Below are 27696 nucleotides of genomic sequence, written 5' to 3' on the forward strand. Positions count from 1 at the left end.
AATTCATTCACTAATTCACCAAGGACTATTTCAGGTATAATTCCTTCAAGTTAGGCCATATTTCATATCATACTCCTTGCTGTTAGATGGCTCAATGAAAGTATCTGGGGAGCCAAATGAAAAGGGGTCTCCTTCAATTAGTGATCTTTTAATTTAGCTTTTAAGAAGCAAAATGTTGTGATAAAACCTGAACTAACAATCAGTAACCTATAAATTGTTTAGCGTAAAACCTCTCAAAGTGGGTTTTCAAAAAAATAACATTGAATAAACATGTGAATAGATCTAAGAAAGTCAACATCACTTGAGAGAATTAAGACTCCCTGCAAAAAGGGTTTTGGATACAAATACAAGTATGCATTTAACTCAACAATACACTGAAATATCTAATCAGAAAACAACAAAATATTTATGTACATGATCCTGAAATACCTAATTTCTGCCAAATGATAGAGAGGGCAAAATAAAAGTACAAAAGTTATAAACATATTGGAGAAAATGAAATAGAATTTTCTTACCCAACGATGACTTTACAATTGATTTAATTCCTGCATAAACCAACGATCCCTTGTTGCCTGGAGATTTCTGATCCATATCTTCTGTGTATTGCTTCATAAGTATTTAAATGCATAGGAAATACTAGTGATGCATAACAAAATATTTCAAAGCTAAATTTACTTTTGATTTGGAGCCAATTTATAAGTATTAGTGTAAATGGTTCGACTCTATTGCAGAGATACAGTTCTTCCTCCTACACAATCTACGAAGCAGTATTTCGAGTTCAAAAGTTTAGAACAATTTTACTTTATAATGTTAACATTATGTAACTTGAATTTGTATATAAAACATTCAGCATATTTATAGACTGACTTTTCAGCAAACTTCAAGAACATTTCTACTTGATTCATCTCACAAAATTCACAATGCAAAGGATATAGTGCAGAGTATACCAGAGTGACTTGAGCTGTGGATCTTCATTTCCAGCTAAAATGTGGTTCCTCCACACCTGCTCTGTATCAAGTCCATATCTCGATAAAGCCCGAAGGCGCATCTTCGTTGCTATATCTTTTTCTAAAGAATTATCATTTTCTTCTTCCGTACATTCATATAAATGACGACCACAAGCCCACATTAAAGATGTAATTGGGCTCCAGGCAAGAGATATCCTTTCAAAAACAGTGAAGTCAGACATTGTTCGGTTGGGAGTTACAACTATCATTCGATTTTGACTTGTTGGATGCCATGCAAAGGAAGCAATGTAATTGTCACAAGGCTGCACACTTCTTTCAATTATTGTGGGTTCAGTTTCATCCCCAATGGGAGTGGGTGTATGCTGCATATCATACAATCTAATAATATTACTATCCCTTGTTAAAGTGGCAAGTAGACCAGTCCTAGTGGGACACCATGCTACTTTTGTTAAGGGTTTTGGTTGCTCAGTCAGTGTCAAAACTGGCTTCTCAAATTTTCTAAGATCCCATATTGCAACCTGACCTTCATAGAAGGAAGCAACACGATCGTGGAAATATGGGTCTACCGTCACACCCTGAACAGCTTTTGTATTTACAAACATCTTTTGGCTTGTATTCCGAAGATCAAATATAGCTAGGTTACGATGCATACCAGCAAGGAGAAGTTTCTGGTCTCGTGGAAGCCAACAAAGAGAGAGACAAGCGTCATTCTGTCCTAACTCATAAAGTGGTTTTGTTACTAATAATGTTGTTTCAGTTTCACCTGCTGAAAGTTTCACTTTTTCCATGGGAACTATATCAGGAGTATATTTGCTGCAGATATCCCATATTAGCACTGAAAAGTCAGCTCTGTGCTTATCTAAACCAGCAGCTAGCCAGTTACTATCCAGTGGATTCCAGGCAAGGGTATTACATTGTCGTGCATGTTTTGGAACAAACTCTTTTCCTATCAAATCTTTGAACTTTGAGTTATGATCTTGACCAAGACTTGTAAGTACAACTCGACCATTTGCTTGTCCAACTGCCAGCAGACATTCAGGATCATAATTGAGATACCAGGCAACACATTTCATATAGGGTGTATCTGAATTTATTGACAGTAATGTAGCTGCAGAGTCTTCAGATAAACGTAAAGATCCAGCTTTGAGTTCTGAATTCACAGTAGATTCCACATGATAAAGACTTAGTTCTGAGTCACACACAACAAATCTATCAACCTGGTGTGGTGCCCACAAAATATCAGGTTTGGTACCGCTCATGTTTACTGATGTGCTCAAAGGGTCCACTCAGGTCCATTCACTGAAAATGTTTAAAAACAAAAAGTTTTAAAATATCAAAAAATATAATTCTCACGTTGAATAAACTATTCAGAAAGTCAGACAATTCTCTATTCAAGAACCCTCTTTTTCAATATATTTGTATTTCTATCTGCTAGGAATTCAAGAAAATATTTATTGAAAAAAAAGGAGAAATAACAACCACTTCCAATAAAATGAGCTGGTAGGAATCTGAGAATCCCATCCTGGCTATATTTCCCAAGATCAATTATCTGAATTGCACTGTTACTAGTATCTTCAGCTTAACTTCAGGGTTATAACGACTTCAGTGTGGTAAGCAAATTAATAAGTATTATCCCTTTGAAGGGGGGAAAACTTAAAAGCATTATGAATCACATTCCCAAGCAATAGTTTAAAGCAGTACTGCCCAATAAAATCTTCTGCAATGACAGAAATGTTCCATGTTCATGCTGTCCAATATGGTAGCCACTAGCCACATGTAGCTACTGGGCACTAGAAACGTGACTAGTTCAAATTTTAAACCTTAATTTTAACAAATTTTAATATAAATAACCATCTGTGGCCATCATAACGAACAATGGAGATTTAAAGTACAATGCCATACTAAGACAGAGGTTTCTTCAACTTTCAGTAATAAGCATCAGCCTTGTATGGCAGAATAAACACTGAAATGTACTGAACAAACCTGAGTTCCAGTCCTGGCTCTGCCATATATTAGTTATATGCCTCAGAAAAGTCATTGTGTGTGGGGAACCCCTTTGTTTTCTCATCTACACAATGCAGGAGTTGGTTTAGATTAGTATTTCCCGAACTCCAGTCATGTAACACCTGTGCCATTAATATTTTTCTTTAAACTGACTCATTTTTAAAATCTGAAAATTGATTTTAATCTCTTCATAAGGTCCATGAATCATGGTATGCTATGTTAAATATATTTTTTAACCTACACTGAAATATATAACTATTAAAAATGCTTGATTGTGTTTTATCTACAAAGCATCCTGTTTATGACCAGTGGTACGCACATACCACACTCTTGAGAAAGTGAATTAAGTGATCATTAGAGGCTCTTTCAGTTTTCGGTTCTACAAACTTCGAATAAGTGTTAAAGTAGAATTTTTGCAAAAAAATAAATATTCTAGCAGTAGAAGCACACAAACTAAATATAGCTATAGTTTAAAATGGTGTTTCAATAATTAAGGTTGTCTACAAAAATTTAAATGCCTGTTTCTGAGGTTGGCAAAAGGTAATAGTTTAGATTCAAAATGAATAAACATACTTAAAATCTTCATTGCAATTGGTATCTGTACAACTATGTTGTCAGTTCACATAGGGTAAAGCCATGGTTCACTTACCTCTCTATCCTTAGTGCCATATATACAGCCTGGCAGAGACTCCTAATAAAGATATACTAAATAGTTCAACTCAAACATAATTTTCAGTTTCAGTTAGGAATTATCAGTCTTGCAAAAGTTTCAGTTAGGAATTACCAGTCTAAAATAGACTCATATTATTTAGACCACGAGTCCCCAACTCCCAGGGCCGCAGACCAGTTCTGGTTCCTGGCCTGTTAGGAACCAGGCCATATAGCAGGAGGTGAGCAGCAGGCAAGGGAGCAAAGCTTCATCTGTTACTTAGAGCCACTCATCTCACACACTGCCGCCTGAGCTCCACCTCCTGTCAGATCAATAGCAGTATTAGTTTCTCACAGCGGTGCAAACCCTACTGTGAACTGCACATGACAGGGATCTAGGTTGTGCATTCCTTGTGAGAATCTAATGTCTGATGATCTGTCACTGTCTCCTATCACACCCATATGGGACCATCTAGTTGCAGGAAAACAAGCTCAGGGCTCCCACTGATTCTACATTATGGTGAGTTGTATAATTATTTCATTATATAGTGCAATGTAAATAGAAATAAAGTGCACAATAAATGTAATGCGCTTGAATCATCCTGAAACCACCCCTATCCCTCGTCTGTGAGAAAACTGTCTTCCATGAAACCGGTCCCTGGTGCCAAAAAGGTTGGGGACTGCTGATTAAGGAATTCTTATACTGATTTTATTTCCTTCTTTAGCATTTCTCAAGCCCAAGATCAATCATTTCAATTATATTCTTACTAGCACCCTCAATGTCTTCATTTACTTGTCACTTTGGGTTTGCCGTTTGCCAGTCATTTACCCAATTATTTATCATCTTGTCTCCTCATTCAGGCTTCCAAGTGCTACCACACTGAGGATAGTCTCAAGCCTCTGAAAACTGATTTCAGTAAATTAAGGTATACAACATATCTGGTGTGCGGTGCTGGCAGTTTTTCTTTTATTCATCTTTCCCCTGGGCCCTTCGGAAATATTGCTTTATAGAATATCAGAGTAAAAATCTTTCTACAACACAACTTTGACCAGGCTATCCTTCCTTGCTTAAAACCCTCTAATGGTCTCCAGCTGCTCTTATTATAGCATTCCAAATCTTCAACCTAACCTACAAAACCCTAAATGCTTTTGGTCTCTGCCTACTGCATCGGCCTTGTGGCACAACATTCTTGCTGTCCTTTTACACTGTCCTTTTCAATTCCTAGAGTATACCTTCCTCCCCCATCACCATACCTTTGCAAATGATGTTTCCTCTGGTTAAAGCATAGTTCTCTGCCTTCTGGGTCAAGTTAATACCTGCTCAACCTTGACATCAACCACCCTCCATCCCCTCCCTAGTCGAGGTCAGGTTACTCAGACATACACTGTCATTAAACAGTATTCTTTCCCTTTAATCATCCATTTCTGTCTCTTCTACTGGATTATACACTCCATGAGAGCAGGTGAAGTATTTTTTTGTGTTCCACTGTACCTCTAGTCCCCAGTACAGTGCTAGACACTCAGTAGGAAGTTTAATAAACATTTGTTAAATAAATGCATGTGTTGAATGATCCCTCTGACACTTCTCACAACTGGTATCTCCAAGTTTTACCTATTTCCTCATGCTTCCACTTCTACCCTTCATAGGAGAGGCTGGCTCCAGCCAATATTTAAGTGTCTGCTATCATACTTCATTTATTCTGTAAGATTGGGCACCTTCTATGTTCTAGGCGCTGTCATAAAGCTGGGAACACAGCAGCAAACATGAGCAGATGAAGTCTCTGGTCTAAAAAAAAAACCTGCACTATAGTGATAAAATTAAGTCCAACCTTAAAGAGGTTAAAAAATTTAAGAATGAGGAGGAAAAGGGGCACCTCATGTGATAGGCAGCAGCTATGACAGCAAAGAAAAGGAATAGATACTGCCAAGTAAGGTTTCACACTCATACCACCACAAAGGAAACCTCTTAATTGACATCATGAGATCTGCCCCATTTTCCCATCTCATTGAAAAATCAATGTTTAAATAAACACACTCTTTAGGCCTTCATTCCACAACCCTACTCTTTATACCAATGGTCTATGGTAAGCAATTTTGATGCCACATAGAAAAATCCATCTTACAAAACACAAAATACGAGTTGTAGCATAAATTTTAGAACTTTGATTCACATGACTCTCAACGGAGAATATCAGCATTTCTTCCATTGTCATGCACCTAAAATATTTATACTGCCATCCACTAAATCTGATGACAGTAATTCATACAGAATCAAAACTTGAGAGAAAAAGACTAATTCTTCTCACTTTACATAACAGTAAAGTGAAGACCAGATGTTTGGGTGCTTGTCCAGGGTCTCTCAACTTCCATCCTAGATTACTGCAAAGAGAAAGGATCAGCTACACAATACGCAAGGTGTGGTGCAAAATAAAAATGCAAGGCCCCTTATTTAAAAAGTCAAGACAGTGATAGCAGACTAGCCATTAAAATAAGTGCTAGCCATTATAAATGCTGGACTATGCGCTACTGCACAGGTTGCACATTATAAGAGTAACCCTGTATAGAGAGGTGCATCTACGTCCACCCTTTTAAGAAGTGTACTTTTTTCACCATCTAATACACAGGATAAACAGTTCCTTGATCATGAACATACATCACCAAGAATCTGGTGTAAAGAAAACAATATAGAGTCAGAAATCCTACAGCCACTCCCCAGTTCAAATCCTAACAAATCTTGTAATACTCCAAAACCATAAACCGAGATAAAATCTATCCCATTTCCATCTCACAAAGTTGTGACATCAACTGAAATGAACTCTTCACATCACATAGATGTTAGTATCACTACCATTCCCGTAATCAGCCCTGAAAGTTAATGTTTTTTCCAAATGTTGGAGACATTAAAAAATTAGGTGCAGAAGGGGTGCGGTTTGCAGTAAGTATAGCTTGTATTTATATCCTCACCTTTCAAGTTTAACAAGTCTCACTTCCCATCAGTGACTTATCAGCAAAGGAAAGCCATGCTCATTCTGTGTTTATTCATCAGAATATCTGTAACAGCACTGTCCAAAAGAAATACAGTGTGAGCCATATGATTTAAAAATTTCCAGTAGTCACATCTAAAAAGTAAAAATAGGTGGAATTAAATTTAAAAACATATTTTATTTAACCAACATATCAACGGCATTATCCTTTCAATATGTAATCAATGCAAAAATTATTAGTGAGGATTTTGACATTTTTTTGGCACCAACTCTGGGAAATCCGATGTGTATTTTACACTTACAGCACATCTCAATACCATGTGGCTACTGGACAGTGAAGTCCAACACATTACAATACTACTAAGTGTACAAAGTATCCAATCACATGCTTTTTGATGTTGTCTTTTACTTTTCTTACCATGGCAAATTACGAGAGCGGTTTCAAGAAATTTCCACCATCAGCATCTTCCAGGAGATGCACTGCACATATCCAAATTTCCCTTAAAATATACAAAAGGCCTGCAAAAGCAGTCATTTGCTAACCAATTCAGCAAAGTCCACATGTGTGAGGTTTCATTCATCCTCTTAAGGAATTTTCACTACTCGTATGTGAAGAGAACAGAGCTCACCGGGAGATAGGCCGTTTAAGAAGTACAGTATTTAAGAGGGTACAATGGCAACAGGGCACGTTGCTATTCCAGGTAAAGCAGGAGTCTGAATCCGACTCTCCCGCTTCAAGCACCTGGCTGAGCCTCCCGGGAAAGGCGGGGACGCCGCTCCCCACAAGCCTGCCGCGGTGAAGGCTGTAGCGTGGCCTCTGCGCCCCGAGGAGGTCCCCGCAGGTCCCGCGGCCGCCCGCAGCCCCCGGTGGCTCCCGCGGAGGCCCGACCGGCTGGCCGCCCGGCGCGATTACCCCACAGCGCGGAACGCGCTCCCCGCCGAGACGCCCGAGCCTTTCAACTAGGCTATCTCGGGCCCCTAGCTGCGGCCGCTGCGCTCCCGAGACCCGAGACGCGGGCCGGGTCGAACTCACTGACCTGAGGTGGCAGCGCGGCCGCCGCACAGCCGCTTCCGGCCGGGACACCGCCCCTCCCGCCGCAGGCGCCCGGACGCGGGCAAGATGGCGGCCGCGGCGGCGCGGCCCGTGACCCGGACCACTGGGCTGGGGCCCACGACCCTACCACCACGCCTCGGGGACGCGCAGCCGCGCCTTGGAAGGGGAGTTTCCCGCCGCGAGTCCCGCCCTCCCCCGCCCGGGAGGCGCCTCGGGGCGGGGTCACTGGCCGGGAGGCCCCGCCTTCCGCCCGAAAGCGCCTGTGCACCCCGCTGGCCCCGCCCGTGGGTCCACAGGCCGGATCCCCGGGTTCCTAGGCTGGGACTGCTTCTCAGAACCACTCTGCCGTTTTCAAGCAGGGTCGCACACTCTAGCTCACTGGGTCCATCTTAATTTCTATTAAACTTTTTTTTTTTTTTTGCAAATGATGTAGTAGGAGATCCAAGGTATTTGGTTAATGATTTATTCACTCAGTCATTCCACAAACTTATCTTGATCACCTGTTATGTACCCAGCACTGTGCTGGAATACCTAGGAGACAGGAGTGAAGTAAAAAGACATGGTCCGGGCAGGAAACAGGCAAGGAGAGCCTTGACTTGGTAGGGCTAACACAGTGCTACACAGGAGGGACGCCCGCTCAGCTTCGGGGTCAGCAAAGCTTCCTTAAGGACTACTAGGCTGAGACAAGAAGGATGAGTATGGGATTAGCCAGGTAAGGGAACAGGGCAGTGGGAACTGGAAGAGAAGAGTCTTCTAGCACTGAGAAAGAGCAAGTGCTGGGTCAGGAGAGAGAACATAGCAGTGAGGAGGCAGTAGGTATGGATGAATGAGCAGAGGAAGTGGGGAGAGATTAAGATGCTGTCAGAAAGGGGTTGGAAACCAGTTTAGTGAGTTTGGATGGACTTTTTCCTAAAGGCAATGGTAGAGTCATCGAACGTTTTTAATCAGGCAAGTGGTATGATCAGTTTTTTTTTTTTTTTTTTTTTTGATTTTGTTTTGTTTTGTTTTGTTTTGTTTTGTTGAGACGGAGTCTCGCTATATCGCCAGGCTGGAGTGCAATGGCGCGATCTCTGCTCACTGCAACCTCCGCCTCTCGGGTTCAAGGGATTCTTCTGCCTCAGCCCCTGGAGTAGCTGGGACTACAGGCACGGCGCCACCATGCCCAGGTAATTTTTTGTATTTGTAGGAGAGATGGGGTTTCACCATGTTGGCCAGGGTTGTCTCATCTGTTGACCTCGTGATCCGCCCACCTCGGCTTCCCAAAGTGCTGGGATTACAGGCGTGAGCCCCCGCGCCTGGCCAGTATGATCAGTTTTTGCGCAGAGAGCTGGAGGGATAGAGTATCAGAATGCGGGATGACAGAAACGCAGGTTACCAGTGGCATGGAGAGTGGGCATGGAGAGAAGTGGGCGCCCTGGGGAATATTTAGAGGTGGGATGAACAGAGGTTGGTGATTGACCAAATGAATGACGGTGAAAGAGGATTCCAGGTTTTTTGTTCCCAAAACTGAGTGAATGGTGCTGCCTCAGGTGTCACGAGTCTGACCTTGAGGCAGTCTTCAGATGTCTGACAGTCTTCACTTGTATGTTCATGCTTAAAAGTGGGTGGTCTTGGGCTTGTGGTGGTGATGACTATAAACAGCATTATGAGCTTAGTCTTGATGAGCTTCGTGGCAGATGGTTTTGATAAGATGATGAGTTTGGGGAAAGTATTGCCTTTCCAATCCTGCCATTAGAAGAGTGTAGGCTGAAGAAAGTGCTGTATTATTGAGAGGAGACACAGCAGTATTCATCACTTTAAACACTATCTTGTCAATCTTCTCAATGGTTTTGGCCTTGACCTCAAACCCCCACACAAAACCTCAGATCAATACAAATCTCTTCCTTTTCTACTCTTACTATTCATAGTTGAGGACAACTTTTGTGCTTGCACTCAGGAGATGACACTGCCTTCTACTTCAGAAAAGAAAATTAAAACTATTAGGTAGAATTTCCACAACTTCCCACTACTTCCTCCTGCCCTCCTCCAACATCTTGATTCACTACCATTCTTATCTTCTTTTCGGTGACTAGGAGTAAAAGGAGGAACCCCACATATTTCTCCTCTTCTGAGACCTTGCACCATCAATTACTCCACTTCCATGTATCTTAGCCTCTCCATTTCTACTGGTTCTTTACCTTAAACACATACTCAAGTCATTCCCATTTTCTCTTCAAAGGAGAGGACCATATTTGCTCTCTGTGATTCCACTTCCTCCTCTCTCCCTTGAATTTACTCCATTCAGTCCTTCATGCCCACCATGCCACAAAACTGCCACTTGTCAAGGTCACCTGTGAGCTCCATGCTGCCAGTTTCAATGGCCAAAGCTTCACCCTTGCAACTTTTGTTGTTCTTGACTACGTCCTCTCTCTTGACATGTCTCATTTGCTTGGTTCCATATCATCACTTTCTTCTGGTTTGTCTTTTATCCCTGTGACTTCACTGTTCCTTAAACATGACAAGCATGCTCTTGCCTCAGGGCTTCTTTACTAGCTATTCCTTCTGTCTGGAATGCAGAAATCTACATGACTCATACTCTCCCTTCACTCAAGAGTCTGCTCACTTGTCACTGACTACCTATAAATTAGTTCCTTTGTTCTTGTCTTCATGACACCACAACTTCACATACATGCCATCTCTTTACTTTTCTATAGTTGTCTTCTAGACTGTGTCTTCTTATCCCCAGTTTTCATTCTGTATTTTTTTTTTTCTTTTTAGTAAGAGGAAATATCTCTACATTCAAATCTGAGCAGGGCATTTGGTGACCCACTTAGACATGAAATTCCTTGGCCTCCCTTTCACCAAGATAAGGCTATATCAAAAAGTTATGTCCTGTAGGATGTGAGTAGGACTGGATCCTGTCCCTTAAAAAGAAAGTTGCTTGCTATACCCTTTCTCTTCCCTCTTCCTGCTCTCTGGCAAGTGGCAAAAAGAAATGGAAGAAAAGACTTGAAATGGAAGCCAGGTATTAAGGAAGGCAAACTGTTCTCACTAGCCTAAGTCCCAAAAGAATCTCAGGAAGCTGGGGCACCTCCTCCCTTGGATCACAGACTTCTGGACCATTATGCAAGAGAAAATAAACTTTGTTCTTTTAAAAATCATTGTTTGTTTGGAACTGGTAGAGCAGCTTAGCCAATTCCCTAACTAAAACAGAGGGGCTCTGTCTACTTTATTCTCTGCTTAATCACCAGGATGTAAAACAGTGCCTAAATTGGCCGGGTGCAGTGGCTCACGCTTGTAATCCCAGCACTTTGGGAGGCCAAGGTGGGCAGATCACAAGGTCAGGAGATCGAGACCACGGTGAAACCCCGTGTCTACTAAAAATACAAAAAATTAGCCGGGCGCGGTGGCAGGCGCCTGTAGTCTCAGCTACTCAGGAGGCTGAAGCAGGAGAATGGCGTGAACCCGTGAACCCGGGAGGTGAAGCTTGCAGTGAACCCAGATCGCGCCGCACTCCAGCCTGGGGAACAGAGCGAGACTCCGTCTCCAAAAAAAACAAAAAACAAACAAACAAACAAAACAGTGCCTAAAAAATGTGGTCAATAAAAATATGTTGAATAAATCCTAAAACAACATCTTTATTCTACATCCTCCTCCAGCTAATGTCCTTTTTTCAACTTCCTTTTCCACTCAAGCTTTGTGAAAGTATATCTTTTTTCATATTGCCACTAGTTCTTCTAAAGCCCCTAACAGGAATAAGTGACACTTTTCTCAGTCTTTTTGGAAACTGATTCCCCTTCTCTACTAAACCAAGAACCTTGCGGGTAGCAATCTTTTAGCATAGAACTTTGGATTTCCTTTAGCACCTGTTGCATAGGTATCCAAAAAATATTTACTGAGTTGAGTGAGTGCTTTGTTTCTTTGGAAACAGTAAACCATAGCAGAGAACTTGACAGACTGGTCTGAGATTATACTAGTTGCCTTTACTAAACGTGGGTTTTACAATAGATCCTAGAGCTGCTATAGTTCAGTCTCAGTATTTTGTTTTTAATTTAAGCTTCTGTATTTCTAATAGGATTTTTTTTGTTTGGTTTTTTGAGATCAAGCCTCACTCTGTCGCCCAGGCTAGAGTGCTGTGGTGTAGTCTCGACTCACTGCAAACTCTGCCTCCCAGGTTCAAGTGATTCTCCTGCCTCAGCCTCCCGAGTAGCTGGGATTACAGACATGCACCACCACGCCGGGCTAATTTTTGTATTTTCAGTAGAGATGGGGTTTCACCATGTTGGCCAGACTGGTCTCGAACTCCTGACCTCAAGTGATCTGCCTGCCTTAGCCTCCCAAAGTGCTGGGATTACAGGCGTGAACCACTGCACCTGGCCAGGATGTTCTTTTTAAGCTTCTTCATTTATGTTGTGGTGATCCCGGACAGGATTTTTGTTGTGGTTTTAAAACAAAAAGGATTGCAGTTGAAGGGCAGCGAATTTCTTTTTTATTTACAGCTGCTCCTGGCAGCAATTCAGTTACTACAGTACTGGGACATTTTGTGAAATCTGTGACTGGCTAATCCAGTTCTTTTTATTTCCACATGCACAAAATCAGTCTGTACCTGAGAGCAAGTTTTGCTTTTAGATGGAGGCTGAGGAGGTATCAAGCTGAAACGAAGGCCCTGTAAACATGTGCCATGGCTTAGGTAATCTTTTCACAAAGGTTGAAGATCAGAAGATCTGAGATATCTTAAAATAATGGCCTTCAAAAACTTTTCTAGCATATCCCCAAATAAATTTTTTAAATCAGTGCATTTCTTCATACATTTTGGGATTACATCTAACATTGTCAAAATAAATTTACATAGTTGTCAAGTATATGATTTCTAATATTTTTTAAATCTTTAAATTATAAGCAAAACAGGGCTGGGCATGGTGGCTCACACTTGTAATCCCAGCACTTTGAGAGGCTGAGGTAGGTGGATCACCTGAGGTCAGGAGTTCAGGACTAGTCTGGCCAACATGGTGAAACCTTGTGTCTATTTAAAAATACGAAAATTAGCAAGGCATGGTGGTGCGTACTTGTAGTCCCAGCTACTCAGGAGGCTGAGGCAGGAAAATCGCTTGAACCCAGGAGGCAGAGGTTGCAGTGAGACAAGACTGTGCCACTGCACTCCAGCCTGGGCAACAGAGTGAGACTCTGTCTCAAAAAAAAAAAAAAAAAGGGTTTTGGAAAAATTTGACAAAGCATATCATGTGAATTCAGATTTACCTCAATACCAAGAATTATGTTTAAATAGGACAAAGAAGATTTAAAATTTTTTTTATTTTAAGTTCAGGGGTACACATGCAGGTTTGCTATATAGGTAAACTCATGTTATGGGAGTTTATCGTATAGATTATTTAGTTACCCAGGGATTAAACCTAGTACCTGTTAGTTATTTTCCCTGATTCTCTCCCTCCTCTCACCCTCCACCCCTGGTAGGCCCTAATGTCTGTTGTTTCCCTCTATGTGTCCATGTGTTCTCATCTTTTAGCTTCCACTTATAAATGAGAACATGCGGTATTTGGTTTTTTGTTCCTGCATTAATTTGCTAAGGATAATGGCCTCCAGGTCCATCCATGTTGCTGCAAAGGACATGATCTCATTCTTTTTTACAGCTGCACAGTATTCCATGGTGTATATTTACCACATTTCCTTTATCCAGTCTGCCATTGATGGGCACTTAGGTTGATTCCATGTCTTTGTTATTATGAATGGTGCCACAACAAACATACATGTGCATGTGTGTTTATAATAGAATGGTTTCTACTCCTTTGGGTATATACCCAGTAATGAGATTGCTGGGTCAAATGATAGTTCTGTTTTTAGGTCTTTGAGGAGTTGCCACACTGTTTTCCACCATGGATGAACTAACTTATACTCTTACTAACAGTGTATAAGCATTCCTTTTTCTTTGCAACCTTGCCAGCATCTGTTATTTTTTGATTTTTCAATAATAGCCATTCTGACTGGGGTGAAATGGTATCTTATTGTGGTTTTGATTGCATTTCTCTAATGATCAGTAATGTTGAGCTTTTTGTTCATATGCTTGTTGGCCACATGTATGTCTTCTCTGGAAAAATGTTCATGTCCTTTGCCCACTTTTTAGTAGGGTTTTTGTTTTTTGCTTGTAAATTTGTTTAAGTGCCTTATAGACACTGGTTATTAGACTTTGTCAGTGGCATAGTTTGCAAAATTTTCTCCCATTCTGCAGGTTGTCTGTTTATTCTGTTGATGGTTTCTTTTGCTGCACAGAAGCTCTTTAGTTGAATTAGATCCCATTTGTCAATGTTTGCTCTCGTTGCAGTTGTGTTTGGTGTCTTTGTCATTAAATGTTTGTCTATTCCTATGTCCAGAATAGTATTGCCTAGGTTGTCTTCCAGGGGTTTTGGGTTTTACATTTAAGTCTGTAATCCATCTTGAGTTGATTTTTGTATACGGTATAAGGAAGGTGTCCAGTTTCAGTCTTCTGCATATAGCTAGCCAGTTATCTCAGCACGATTTATTGAATAAGGAGTCCCTTCCCCATTGCTTATTTTTGTCAGCTTTGTTGAAGATCAGATGGTTGTAAGTGTGCAACCTTATTTTTGGGCTCCCTATTCTGTTCCATTGGTCAATATGTCTGTTTTGTACCCATACCTTTCTGTTTTGGTTACTGTAGCCCTGTAGTATAGTTTGAAGTCAGGTAGCATAATGCCTCCAGCTTTGTTCTTTTTGCTCAGGAGTGCTTTGGCTCTTCAGGCTTTTTTTTGGTTCCATATAAATTTTAAAATAGTTTTTTTCTAGTTCTGGGAAGAATGTCATTGGTAGTTTGATAGTAATAACATTGAATCTCTAAATTGCTTTGGGCAGTATGGTTATTTTAACAATATTGATTCTTCCTATCCATGAGCAAGGAACATTTTTTTTTTTTTCATTTGTTTGTGTCATCTCTGATTTCTTTGAGCAGTGTTTTATAGTTCTCCCAGGAAAGATCTTTCACCTCCTTGGTTAGCTGTATTCTTAGGTATTTTATTCTTTTTTTTTTTTTTTGGCAATTGTGGATGAGATTGTGTTTTGATTTGGCTCTTGGCTTGACTGTTGTTGGTGTATAGGAATGCTACTGATTTTTGTACATCGATTCTGTATCATGAGACTTTACTGAAGTCATTTATAAGCTGAAGGAGCTTTTGGGTAAAGAATCATGTCATCTGCAAACAGGGATAATTTGACTTCTCTTCCTATTTGGATGACCTTTCTTTCTTTCTCTTGCCTGATTGCTGTAGGTAGGACTTCCAATACTATATTGAATAGGAGTGGTGATGGAGGGCATCTTGTCTTGTGCTGATTTTCAAGGGGAGTGCGTCCAACTTTTGCCGGTTTGGTATCATGTTGGCTGTGGGTTTGTCATAGATGGCTCTTATTATTTTGAAGTATGTTCCTTCCATACCTAGTTTATTGAGAGTTTTTTTTTTTTTTTTTTTTTTAACATGAAGCAGTGTTGAATTTTATCGAAAGCCTTTTCTGCATCTATTGAGATAATCATGTGATTTTTGTCTTTAGTTCTATTTATGAGACAAATCACATTTATTGATTTGCATATGTTGAACTAACCTTGCACTGCAGAGATAAAACCTACTTGATCATGGTAGATAAGCTTTTTGATGTTCTTCTGGATTTGGTTTGCCAATATTTTGTTGAGGATTTTTGCATCAAGGTTCATCAAGGATATTGACCTGAAGTTTTCTTTTTTTGTTGTGTCTCTACCAGGGTTTGGTATCAGGATGATGTTAGCCTCATGGAATTAGTTATAGAGGAGTCCATCTACCTCAGTTTTTTGGAATAGTTTCAAGTAGGAATGGTACCAGCTCTGGTAGAATTCTTCTATGAATCTGTCTGGTCCTGGGCTTTTATTTTTTTTATTTTTTGTAATTGGTAGTCAGCCACTGATTCCGTTTCAGAGCTTGTTATTGATCTATTCAGGGATTCAATTTCTTCCTGACTCAGTCTTGGGAGGGTGTATATGTCCAGGAATTTATCTATTTCTTTTAGATTTTCTAGTTTATGTACATAGAGGTGTTCATAATATTCTCTGATGGTTATTTGTATTTCTGTGGAGTCAATGGTAATGCCCCTTTTATTGTTTCTAATTGTGTTTATTTGGATCTTCTCTCTTTTCTTTTTTATTAGTCTAGCTAATAGTGTATTTTATTAATTTTTTAAAAAAACAAGCTCCTGGAATCATTGATCTTTTGAATGGTTTTTGGTGTCTCAATCTCCTTTAGTTCATCTCTGATTTTGGTTATTTCTTGTCTTCTGTTAGCTTTGGGATCAGTTTGCTCTTGGTTCTCTAGTTCTTTTAGTTGTAGATGTTAGGCTGTTAAATTGAGATCTTTCTAACTTTTTGATGCAGGCATTTAGTGCTATAAATTTTCCTCTTAACATTGCCTTAGCTGTGTCCCAGAGATTCTGGTACATTGTATCTTTGTTCTCATTAGTTTCAAAGAACTTCTTGATTTCTGCCTTAATTTTATTATTTACCCAAAAGTCATTCAGGAGTAGGTTATTCAATTTCCATGTAAATGTATGGTTTTGAGCAAATATCTTAGTCTTTATTTCTGATTTGATTGCACTGTGGTCCAAGAGAGTGGTTGTTATGATTTCAGTTCTTTTGCATTTTGCTGAGGAGAGTTTTGTGTCCAAGTATGTGGTCAATTTTAGAGTATGTGCCATGTGGTGATGAGAAGAATATATAGTCTATTGCTTTTGGATGGAGAGGTCTGTAGATGTCCCTCAGGTCCATTTGATCTATTGCTGAGTTCAGGTCCTGAATATCTGTTAATTTTCTGCCTCAATGATCTGTCTAATACTGTCAGTGGGATGTTGAAGTATCCCATTATTATTGTGCGGGAGTATAAATCTCTTTGAAGGTCTCTGTGGACTTGCTTTATGAATCTGGGTGCTCGTATATCAGGTACATATATATTTAGCATAGTTAGGTCTTCTTGTTGAATTGAACCCTTTACCATTATATAATCCCCTTCTTTATCTTTTTTTATCTTTGTTGGTTTGAAGTCTGTTTTGTCTGACATCGAGATTGCAACCCCTGATTTTTTTCTGTTTTCCATTTGCTTGGTAGATTTTTCTCCATTTCTTAATTTTGAGCTTATGGGTATCATTGCATGTGAGATGGGTCTCCTGAAGACAGCATACCAATGGATCTTGGTTCTTTATCCAGCTTGCCACTTTGCCTTTTAATTGGGGAACTGAGGCCATTTACATTCAAGGCTAGTATTTGTTCTTGTTCATATTCTGAATTCTATTTCTGTCATTTCAGCCATCTCAGCCTTGTTCAGAACCCTTGCTGGAGAGGTGGTGTGGTCATTTGGAGGAAAGAAGGCACTCTGGCTTTTTGAGTTGTCCAAGTTCTTGGGTTGGTTCTTTCTCATCTTTGTGGGTTGATGTTTCTTCAATCTTTGAGGTTGCTGACCTTTGGGTGTTTTTTTCTTTCTTTCATCTAGTATGATGACCTTGAGGGTTTGGTTGTGGCATAAGATGGGTTCAGTCAACTGGCTTTGTTTTTGGAAGATTTTAGGGGGCCAATGCTGAAGCTCTCAACTCCAGGACTGTGTGCTATCTCTCTGGGGGACTTCTATTGAGCCCTGATGTTGTTCTATGGATCTTTGAGGTTAGGAATCCACTGTATGGGGGTTTGGGGTGGGGAGCTGAGGTGGTTTGGATTGCTGTTCACTACATTCTAATGGGTGGTATTAGCTGAAGCATTTTGTAGTGCAGTGACACTGGGATCCATCCTCATTCGCACATGACAGCAGCAGTGGCAGCAGAAGCATAGTAAGGTATATGCTTCTTGGCTGTAGCAGGGTACAGGTGCTGGGGTACCTGCCTCCAAGTGGGCATTCATCACAGTGGCAGAGGCAGCACCGCTGGGTGGGGGTGGGGGAGTCCCTGCTGGCAGCTGTGCATGCAGTCATGCCGGTGGTGTTGTTAGCATGGGGGTGTGGTGCTAGTGGGCACAGGTCTGTGTGTGTTCTCTGTGTGCTGCAGGTAAGGGTGTTCCCTCAGAGCAGGGGAGGATCCACTGTTCTTGTGCCTAGTTTCACTCCCAGGGCAGTGTTGGCACAAGGGCAGGGCACTGGTGGGAATAGGGCTGGCTGACTGGCTCTGTGCTCACCAAGGCTCCAATTGCAATGGTGGTGGTGGTGGGGATGTGGGGTGGAGTTTATTCCCACTGCAGCAGTAGCAGGGCAGGGAGCTTGCACACACTGCACTGGTGGGCAAGGAAGGCAAAACTGGTTCATGTACATGTGCTCTGGGAAAGCAATGTGGGGGCTTGCTGTGAGCCTGGGGAAAGCTGCCGTGTAGGGAGGGAGTGGGCAGGCTGGTTCATGGCCATGGGGGCCACCCTTCTGGAGCTGTCTGCCAGCCAGGCATGATCTGCCAGTGCAAGAGCTGTGAAGTGGGACCACAGGGCACCTGAGGCTGCTTTGCAAGCAGATGTGGTGAGGCTGGGGCCCCGGGAGAGGCCAGCAGACGAAGAGGTGCTCAGGTTGAACTGGCCCCACATGATGGGCAAGATCACCCTGCAGAGTTCAGATCTCACAGTTTCCATAGGGCTAAAGTCTCCTATGGGAGCAAGTTGAGCCAAGGGAGATGGGCTTCCGTGGCTGTGCTCCACTACAGATCCTCCTGCACCAAACCCTTTAGGCTCTGCCTCAGCTGATGTGCTGCCCCCACCACTTCTCTAAGCAGCTGTTCCTGCTAACTCAAGTGTCTGTGCTGGTCGAAGGGGTCTCCTCCTGCTGGGATTCTAGAGGCCCATGGCGAGAACAGGTTGCTCCTTGCCAGTTCAATCCACCTGTTCGCCTGGAGTCACTGGGGCCAGGAACAAGTCCCACTGTGTGGTAGCCTCATGTGGGGTTCCCAGCTTCTTCTCCCTTCAGCCCAGCTTCTGGTCTTCCCTCCATCCACTCTAGGTGCCTTCCCTCTGAAGATCTGTTAGATGAGGTCCAGTCATCTTGGTTCCTTGGTGGCAGCTGTTCCACCTGGCTGTGTCCAGTCAGCCACCTTGCCCTCCCACCAGAAATTAAAAAAAATTTCAGGTAGAAAAATAGTTCGATTGCTTTGAGTTTTGTGTAGCTTTGGACTTTTAAAGTGTCAGAATTTATTCACTTACTAAAAGTGACTTGGAAAGTTACGCCTTTGGTTTAATTATTGGTAATTACACTGTCATTCTGTTTCCCTTGTGTATTGAACTAGGTCCAGAATCCAGTTTATGTAGACCCTGAACATGTTATGAGAATCTTATTGGTATTTGTCCCCTGTATTTAAAGATTAGCATTGGATTATTTCACATTGCATGGCTGTATCAAAACATTTCATGTATCCCATAAATGTATACACATACTATTTTTTAAAAAGTACACCTTTTAAAAAAAGATTTTTAAAAATAAATAAATATTAACATTGGAATATTTCAAAGTTGTCAGTGTGGATTGTCTCAACCAATAACCACTGCTTGATCTATATAATTTTTTTTAACAATAATTTTATGATTAAGTTATTCTTCAATTGTAGGAAATTTTACATTGTTCTAGTTTTTCTCCTTGAACTTGTATTTCCATTTCACTTTTTCCCACTGGATTATTTATTTGTTTATTTAAGAAAAAATGTATAAATATATAGCATCTACTATGTGTCAGAGATTTTAAATATAGACTCATTTAACATACTATCTCAGGTTAGGTTTCCTGGGAACCAGATTCTAAGATGGAGACTAGGATGTAGCATATTCATTAGGGAGCATTGTTGGGATCAGCACCTGAGGATGGGAGGAGGAAGAAGAGAGATTAGGTAGGGAGGGAAATTGAGCAGCTATGCAATGCCGAAAAAGGCCTCAGCCAGCCCATGGGTAACTCTGGAATTGGACTGGTCCTTCAGAGTTGTCCTGAGTTGAGGGCCGGTGCACAGGCATTTATACTATTCCATATATGTGGATGTGTCATTGAATGTGAACTGTCTCTTGGAGGAGGCATGATTTTGAGTAAGGCGATTTCCTCGGTTAAGGCAGTTCCCAAAGAAAGCTGACAGCTGACGGCTGACTGCTGGCAGCACTCCCCACAGCTGAAGGAAGAGGTCACTAATGACTAAAGGAAAATCTGGAGGTGCATCACAGGGCTCACCACATCTTCATCATGACTTTATGAGGATAACACTATTATTTTTCCTATTTTGCAGATGAGAAAACTGAGGCACAGAGAGGTGAAATAAGTTAGGCAAGCTCATACGTTTCTTAAATGGTTGCGCTAGGATACAAACCCAGACGGTCTGGTGCCAGCTTTGTGCTTCTAACCACTGGCTCATGCACTCTCCAAGGGAACTGCCTTTTGATCTAATTACATGCTGTCATTAAAATAATCTTTTAAAGCAGGAGTTAGCAAACTTTTTGTAAAGAGCCAGATAGCAAATATTTCCAGCTCCTCAGGCTCTGCTGCTTTTGTTGCAACTATTCAATTTTGCTCTTGTAGTGCAAAGGCAGCCATAGATAGTGCATAAAAAAATAGCCATGACCCTGCGCCAACAAAACTTTATTTGCAGAAACAGGTGGCAGGCTGGATTAGCTTGTTGACCCTTGTGTTAGGAAATTACTTAAAGATTGAGAAAACACTATGGTTTACTGTTACTGGAATGAAATATTACTGGATGAAATAATTATAATGATCCTAGCCTTATTTTAAAAGGGTAAGTTTTAACAGTAGATTTCTCTGTGTGGTAGGTTTAAAAGTGATCATTATTTTCTTCATTATACTTTTCTGTGTTTTCTAAATTTGAATGTAATTGTTATATGCATTACAATATAAAAATGTTTTTAATGAGAAAAAAAGAATGTTATTTTAAGAGTATAATTGGAGGGATTAGGATGCTAAATTCCATAATAGACACATCATAATCCTATATCCACGAAGTTAAGGCACAAATAAGATTCAAGCAGCATATCAGATGCCTTATTAACTGGAGCAGTTTTAGTATGACAACTGCAACATGAGCAATGCAAACATTTCCTGCCTTGCTCATTGCTTTTTTTGTTAGTAATTTGGTGCATTTCTTCTAATGCGCACTGAGGCACTAAAGTAGCAGCTATCAAAATTGTTCTCAAACTGGCACTGTTAGTCCAGTAAAACCACAGTCATTTTACTGCCTGATCTCTACCCCTCATTGAACAAGACTTGAATAAATCACATTTGGGATTTTTGAAACAGATGATGTGGCTACATTCTGCCAATGTCTCTGCTCCCACAGCTATTGCCCTGCTTTAGGTCTTAATTACTCCTCACCCAGACAGTAGTCTCCCCAGTTGGCCTCTGGCTCCCTGGTTCCTACTCATTTACTCTAATTCTTCTCCTCTGTAAGGCCAGATTGATTACTCTGAAGCATACCTGAAGCAACCCTTTATTTAGAGCTTTTCATTGGTTAACATTCCCTACAGATCAACATCCAGACACCTCAGCCTTGACTTAAGATGTCCGTGTTGCAAGTCATAATGGTTGAGATATGAGAAAAAAAAATCTTGTATTTTCAATGAATCAGATTAACTTTATAATTAGACCCAAAGCAGTTATATAAACAGTTTTCTGTTGGTAGTAAAATAAGAAAAAGATTTCCAGAACAAGAACTGGGAGGTAGATGTTTATTAGACTATGAAGACAACACATTCATGACCAAGGTCATTTTGAGAAAAAGATTAGGTCACAGAAAAATCAAAGCATATCTGATTGGCCTTAGTCAGTAATTTGGACTATTTCAGATATAAGGTACAATGTGTAACTGGAAAACCTTCAGATGAATAACAGACTTGACTCACATGCTCTAAATCCTGGAACATTAGCAGCTCATTTGAGAAGTTAAACCTCACTTTCTTGGCTAAGTATAATCATAACCCAAGGAAGCAATGAAAGAGGGGAAAAAACCCAGAAGCATAAAGAGAACCAGAATTAGAATCAGGACAGGCATGATGTGGACAGAAATTTACTTCCACAATTTTAGCCTTTTTATGACTTTTATGCTATTCAGTTTTATAATCATTGTTCTATTGGCATATTTTGTCCTCTTTTTGAAAAATATTTCAAATAATTTCCTACTTTAAACTTGAGAAGAGGGATTCAGTTTGCAACAGTGCTTAAGATAAATCTCATTTACTAAATTAATAGATGTTAAATGTGTTAGTTGTATAAATGAGGTAAGTATATGTTAATTATTTAAAGATTAGTAAATTACATATAATGGCGAATATTTCTCTCCATGTAACATGGATAAAAGCATCTGGAATTTTTTTTAAAGGGTTATCAGCATGAGGTTGTCGCTATCTACTGTGACCCAACATATTTTTTCACACTTGATTTCTTAATTCATACCAGAGCTGTCCCACTGAATTGTTCCCAATTACTTTTCCATAGCACTTTCCTTATAACATGCTTTTGTTCCTTCCCCCTAGGCCCCCAGAATGCCCTTCTCCAAGACTTAGAAAAATCAAATGCTATCCATCCCTCAAGATACATCCCTCCAGCCCGTCCTTGAAGTCTCCTGCAGCTAGAAGTAGCATCTATCCCCATCTGGACTCCTTAGCACTTTGCTGTACCTCCCTTGGTCCCCATCTCTTTACACATACACACACACACACACACACACACACACACACACACACACACACAGTATTATAATACTATTAGCTATTATATTACATTATATTATTGTAGTTCTACAGGAACTACAAGAAATTCTACTATGAATTCCTTGAGGGTGGGATACATTTTACAGTCATCACTGTTTCTCTCATTATTTGTGGAATCAAAAAAATGAGTGCATGATGAAAAATTATACAAACACATACATGATTTCATTCCAATTGAAAATTAAAAAATATGACTGTTAAAACAATGTTGAAGGACATGTAATAAAATTCAAATATTCCTACCGTGCACAATTGTTTTCACTTCTCTGTGCCTCTTTCAACATTTATTTGTGTGCATGCACAGCATATTTGTTTGTGTAACAGGATGTTAAAAAATAGAATTTGTTACCTGTAGTTTTTGCTAAAGCTCTACTAGACTATAACAGAACAATAGGTGGTGGCATCTCCATTCCCCATGAGATGCTACCTACCTATGCAGAGCTGGAAAAGATTTTGCGACCTGAAGACCCAATCCTTTCTGAGAGATATAAAGGAACAAAAGAATCTGGAAGAGATTTCTTTGGAGAAATTCATTTTCTGTGAGTCTCACTCCTAATCCCCTATGAGATATCTGGGGGTGAGGGGCAGGTGCTGTTCCACACAGAGAGCTTGAGCTGTGCATCTTGGAAGAGGGAGGTGGGTAGGGAAGAGGGTGGGCTGCTTTTGGACTCATGCCTTAAAACTCAGGTACTGGGGCTGGCTGGTTCTAACGGCCAAGAGGTGAGAGGTGCACCTGTGGGGAACAAGCTGCACTCTCAGAGTTTGTCAGGATAAAGGATATGTGGGCCTTGCCTTGCAGATGGGATGTGGACTACAAGGGCAAGAGAGTCAGCTTGAAGAAATCTGTAGAATTATCTGCCAGGGCTGAGGTGAATACAGCAGAGAGATGTTGGAGGTATTCTGTTGGGAACAAGAGAGTGTGAGGTAGAGATTGTATATGATACCTGCTAGAGAAGAGATATTGCATTAAGGCCAGCATTAAGAGAACTTCAGATGAGAAATCCTGGTGAAGCAAAGTCTCCAAAGAATGCATGAGACCTCTGCAGTGAGAAAGAGATCACCTCAATACCTTCCGAAATCAAAGCATGGCAGTGACCAGCTAAGCAGATCTTTCCTGTCTTCTACCTGAAAGGGCCTGAAACTGCGATTCATGAGTTTGGGGAAGGCAGAGAGGCAAAAAGTGGGGAAATGGAAAAGTTGGCCATGTCCCCTATCCTACTGCAGTATTCCAGAGAAGAAACTTCAAGCTCAGAATATTGGCTACTACCCGGGATAAATATTTAAATTATTGGAACGAGAGAGTTTTTGTAACTAAATTTGAAAGAAGTGACTTTTTATATCAAAGACCAACCCAAAGATTTATGACCACTGCCTGTGATTTCATCCATGTTGCAAGGAATATCCCGCCCCAATAGGAAGAGCAGTGGGGGAAAAATAAAGTTGTTTTATGATGCATCCTATGGAGTTCTACTCGACAGAGTGGTAACATTCAACTGTAATCAGGATGAGCAAGCCACTTTATTAAACTAAAATTTTAAACTTTAATAAATATAATACAAACTGAAAAATAAAAATGATTTTTCAACTCTACACAAAAATGTTAACTGTATAAACAGTGAGATGTTACACAGGGCTGAGGCCGATAGTTCTTCAGTTTGTACATTAAACGCCTCCATGGAGGGTCAGTTGCATCCTACTTATTCTGATGGTTATCAGGTAGCAAGAGATTTAAGGAAGAGGCACTTTTCTAATCTGGGGTAGAAAAAGGAAGTATACCGTGTATCATGAGAAGTATTCACACATAGTGTGTCAATTAAGCAAGTGCTCAGACTATTAACAATATTACTATGTGATGAATGTTTATACAGTGGATTCAAAAATGAGCTTCTTTCCAGAAAGCAGCTTAGTTTTCATTAATTACCAGCATCTTGGAAATTATTTATTTAATGGTTTAAAAGTTAAAGTTTCGGTCTATATTTGTTTTTTTAACATCAGCCAAGGAAATACATTTCTATCATATTGCATCTTGGGAAGTATGCAATAAGTGTAACTATTGAATATATATTGAAGAGCCACAGACACTGAATTTAACTGGAAGAGACTATTTTAATTAGAAAGACACTCAATCATCTCCTGTGACCAGCTTAAAGTTTTTGTTTTGTTTTGTTTTCTCTTATCTGGAACAAGCTAAGCTCATATTTAGAAAATAAAGTTAGTTTTTTGGGTGCATGGGTTTTAGAGTAAACCAGTAATTTAGTAAACTTTGACATTTCCACTTTGTCTCCAAACATTTAAATTCTATTTGTCTGATTGAAGTTCCAAGGCATTCTGTGTTTACTTAGAAATGATTCCATATATTAATGTTTACAAATGCTAAATTATATTTGTTAAATACATGTCTTATTGCCTAAGAGTTTTCCTTTTTTGTAAGTTTTTAATATAAATGTCTAGGAAATAAGACTCCCATTTAATAGCTTATAAAGAATGCTGATGTATCAGCAGTGGCCTTGACATTATTGGATACAAGTAAGATATACACTGATGATTAAATCTAATTGGCTAAGATTATCCATTCTAATAAAAGCACTGACTCCATGATGTTTTCTTGTGGCTGAAATTAACATTCGTGTTCCTACCAGCTCTTTAATATCTTAGTTACTGAAAATTATTCCTTTGGACCTAATTTTTTCTTTACTTTGGATGTATTTGACAAGGTAGAAGTTAGGGATTGGAGACTATGTAAAGAATGAAATAAAATGTAGTCACTTTTAACTATATCCACATATATCCACAGGGAGATGGGGGTTAACACTGATAATTATTCTCAACATTCTTCTTCTGGGTTTGGAGTTAATTGAGAAATATACATAGCGGTCAGAAACATAGGGATCAAAATATCAGCATAGTTTTCAGTAAAGCTGAATGTGCCTTGGACCTGCGACTCAAACCAAGCTTCTTAGTAGCTGTACCCATGTCTAGACTTTGGGGTTTCTCATGGGTATTACAGTTGTAAAGGGTTTCACTTGCTGCCTCCCATCCTTGGATTCCGAATAATAAGTGTGGAAAAGAGGAAGTCACAATGCATAGGACTTTTAACATATTAACTCCACTAGTTCAAGAAAAATCAACTAATGGGTGTTAGATCAATGGATGTTAGACTATCTCCCCCCATCATAACAGAGATGGGTCAGTGTTAGGGTTGCTAGATTTAGCATACACAAAAAATTACAGGCTGCCAAGTTTAATTAAATTTCAGATAAGCAATGAGTTTTTTTTCAGTGTAAATACGTTCCAAATGTTGCATGTGACATACTTATACTAAGGATGAGATACACCTAACTCCTCCTCCTATGAGTAGGAGTGAATTAAGGGATATAGAGATGCCTAAAATTACACACTAGCAGAGGTATCATGAAAAAATGAAGGCAGGAGCATAGGGTTCCCATGACATACTTTGGGGAATTTTGTGAGTTTAAGTCATCAAAATCTTTGGAAAGATAAAGTTATTTAGAAGACAATCACAAAATGCTACAATATTTAAAATAGTTGTTCATTTTACAACCATTGCTGATGAATGACTATTGCTATGGGTACTATAAAGAAGTAGAATTTTTTAAAAAAATTCCTGCCCTTAGTGAAATATATATTATTTAAGTATTATTGTATAACACAAAATATTTACTTCTCAGTACAAAACGCAATAAGTATTGTTCGATGAATGGTACCATAAATAATGCTGAAAGAATTCAGAGCAAGGAATGATCTTTGTGGGCTGCATACCAGTTAAGAAGCATTAAAAAGTAGAAATTTGCCCCATTTCCTATGAGTCTAGAGATAGAATGAGCTTCAAGTAGAGGACAGAAAGAAATGGATGATGTCAAATGATAACTGATGATTTGTTTATGAGTACATATAAGATGTCTGCTTGGGATTTCTAGGGCTATTTGGAGAGTGAGTATTTTGCAGGGGCTAAGGATTCAAGTTAGTGAAGTGGCAATCTGTTGGAAAATTAAAGTCTCCATGAGAAATGCTGAAAATAAGAATTAATGAGATCTGGTGGCCTAAGGAGTAGAGTCCAAAATGATAAATCTGTGTAACTGGCGTGGTATCAACTCTGTTTTAACTATTGCTTAATAGGTTGAGGAGTTGAAGTGTTTTCAAAGTACTTTTCATTATGAAAATTTAAAAAATGTATATTAAGGGGAAGATGACAAAAATCTGTATACCAACCACTCAGAATTTAAATGTTTCAGGGTTTTAAAAAAATTATTCTCAGATCATTAGAAACAGAGTTGAAGTCCCCTTTGTATCCAGTCCCAGTCCTATTCCCGTTTCTCTCTGCAGTGATAACCACTATCGGAAAACTGGTGAGTTTCCTCCTATCAAAGTTTGTTATAGATTTACAACATATAGATGTATCTATTTTACAGATGTATCTGTAAGATAGCTAACATTTTGTATGTTTTAAAATGTTATAGAAAATATATCATATTTTTATATCATTCCATAGCTTTCTTTTCTATTAAAATTACATTTTAAAGATATATAAAGGTTATAAGATATATTTGTTGAATAAATAAATCAATGTTGTTATGTCCCAAATTATTTATCCAACCTACTGATAAACATTTAGGTTGTTTCAAGCATTTTTATTAGAATAAACATTCTTATCTATGTCTTTTGAACAAATGTGCTAGAATTTCCCAGGGTATATTCCTAGAAGTGAAAAAAATACACATTTTTATTTTTAACAAATATTGCCAAGTTGCTCTATAACGCAGTTTTACCAAATCACCCTTCCCACCATGTGTCCTATTTCCCAACATCCTTACTAACCCTTTATTACTCTCTTTAAACTTGTCAATCTAATGAAAAACATATGATATCTTAGTGTTTTTAGTTTGCATTTTCATGAATACTAATGAGAGTAAATACTTTTTCATATGATTATTAGCCATTCTTATTTCCCTTCTAAAAAATTGCCTTTTCTAGCCTGGGCGACAGAGCGAGACTCCGTCTCAAAAAAAAAAAAAAAACCAAAAAAAAAAAAACCAAAAAAACAAAAAAAAAATTGCCTTTTCATATCCTATTTTTTTCTTTTTCTTATATATTCTGGATACTGATCCTATACATTACGAACATGTTCTAGTGTTGTTTGTCTTTTAAGTTGTTTTTGAAATTACATAACATCTATGGATTTTTACTGTTTACAAAGCTCTTTTGATACTCACCACAACACTGTGAGAGAGGTGTTATTTTTGTTGTTGATTCAGATGCTGCTGTTGCTATCCTTATGTTTATTGGGCT

The 27696-nt window shown here is 39.5% G+C and overlaps 1 protein-coding gene and 1 long non-coding RNA gene across 17 annotated transcripts in view; one reads left to right on the forward strand and one right to left on the reverse strand.

Moving 5' to 3' along the window:
* The window catches only part of MIOS (meiosis regulator for oocyte development), a 36946-nt gene extending 29113 nt beyond the window's left edge, over positions 1 to 7833 (reverse strand). For 5 of the 16 annotated variants that reach the window (XR_012432642.1, XR_012432640.1, XM_005550128.5 and 2 more), the window contains exons 1-4: positions 7642 to 7833; positions 6585 to 6682; positions 934 to 2267; positions 516 to 614 (exon numbers count right to left, since the gene is read on the reverse strand). Coding sequence is in view for 9 of the 16 variants with exons in the window: in XM_005550128.5 (XP_005550185.2) it covers positions 516 to 614; positions 934 to 2227 (1393 nt within the window). In the remaining 7 variants the exon portion in view is untranslated. Of the gene's footprint in view, positions 1 to 515; positions 615 to 933; positions 2268 to 6584; positions 6740 to 7022 lie in introns of all 16 variants that reach the window. The other 11 variants (XR_012432644.1, XR_012432641.1, XM_015447708.4 and 8 more) reach the window with 7 other exon arrangements.
* An 852-nt stretch (positions 7834 to 8685) lies between these two features.
* Positions 8686 to 22628, forward strand: LOC123572331 (uncharacterized). The gene is made up of 2 exons (XR_010585770.2): positions 8686 to 8824; positions 22153 to 22628. It is a non-coding gene; the product is annotated as an uncharacterized lncRNA (long non-coding RNA).
* Positions 22629 to 27696: the final 5068 nt, after the last annotated feature.

Source organism: Macaca fascicularis, chromosome 3 (genome assembly GCF_037993035.2).
Source record: "Macaca fascicularis isolate 582-1 chromosome 3, T2T-MFA8v1.1".
Lineage (NCBI taxonomy): Eukaryota > Metazoa > Chordata > Mammalia > Primates > Cercopithecidae > Macaca > Macaca fascicularis.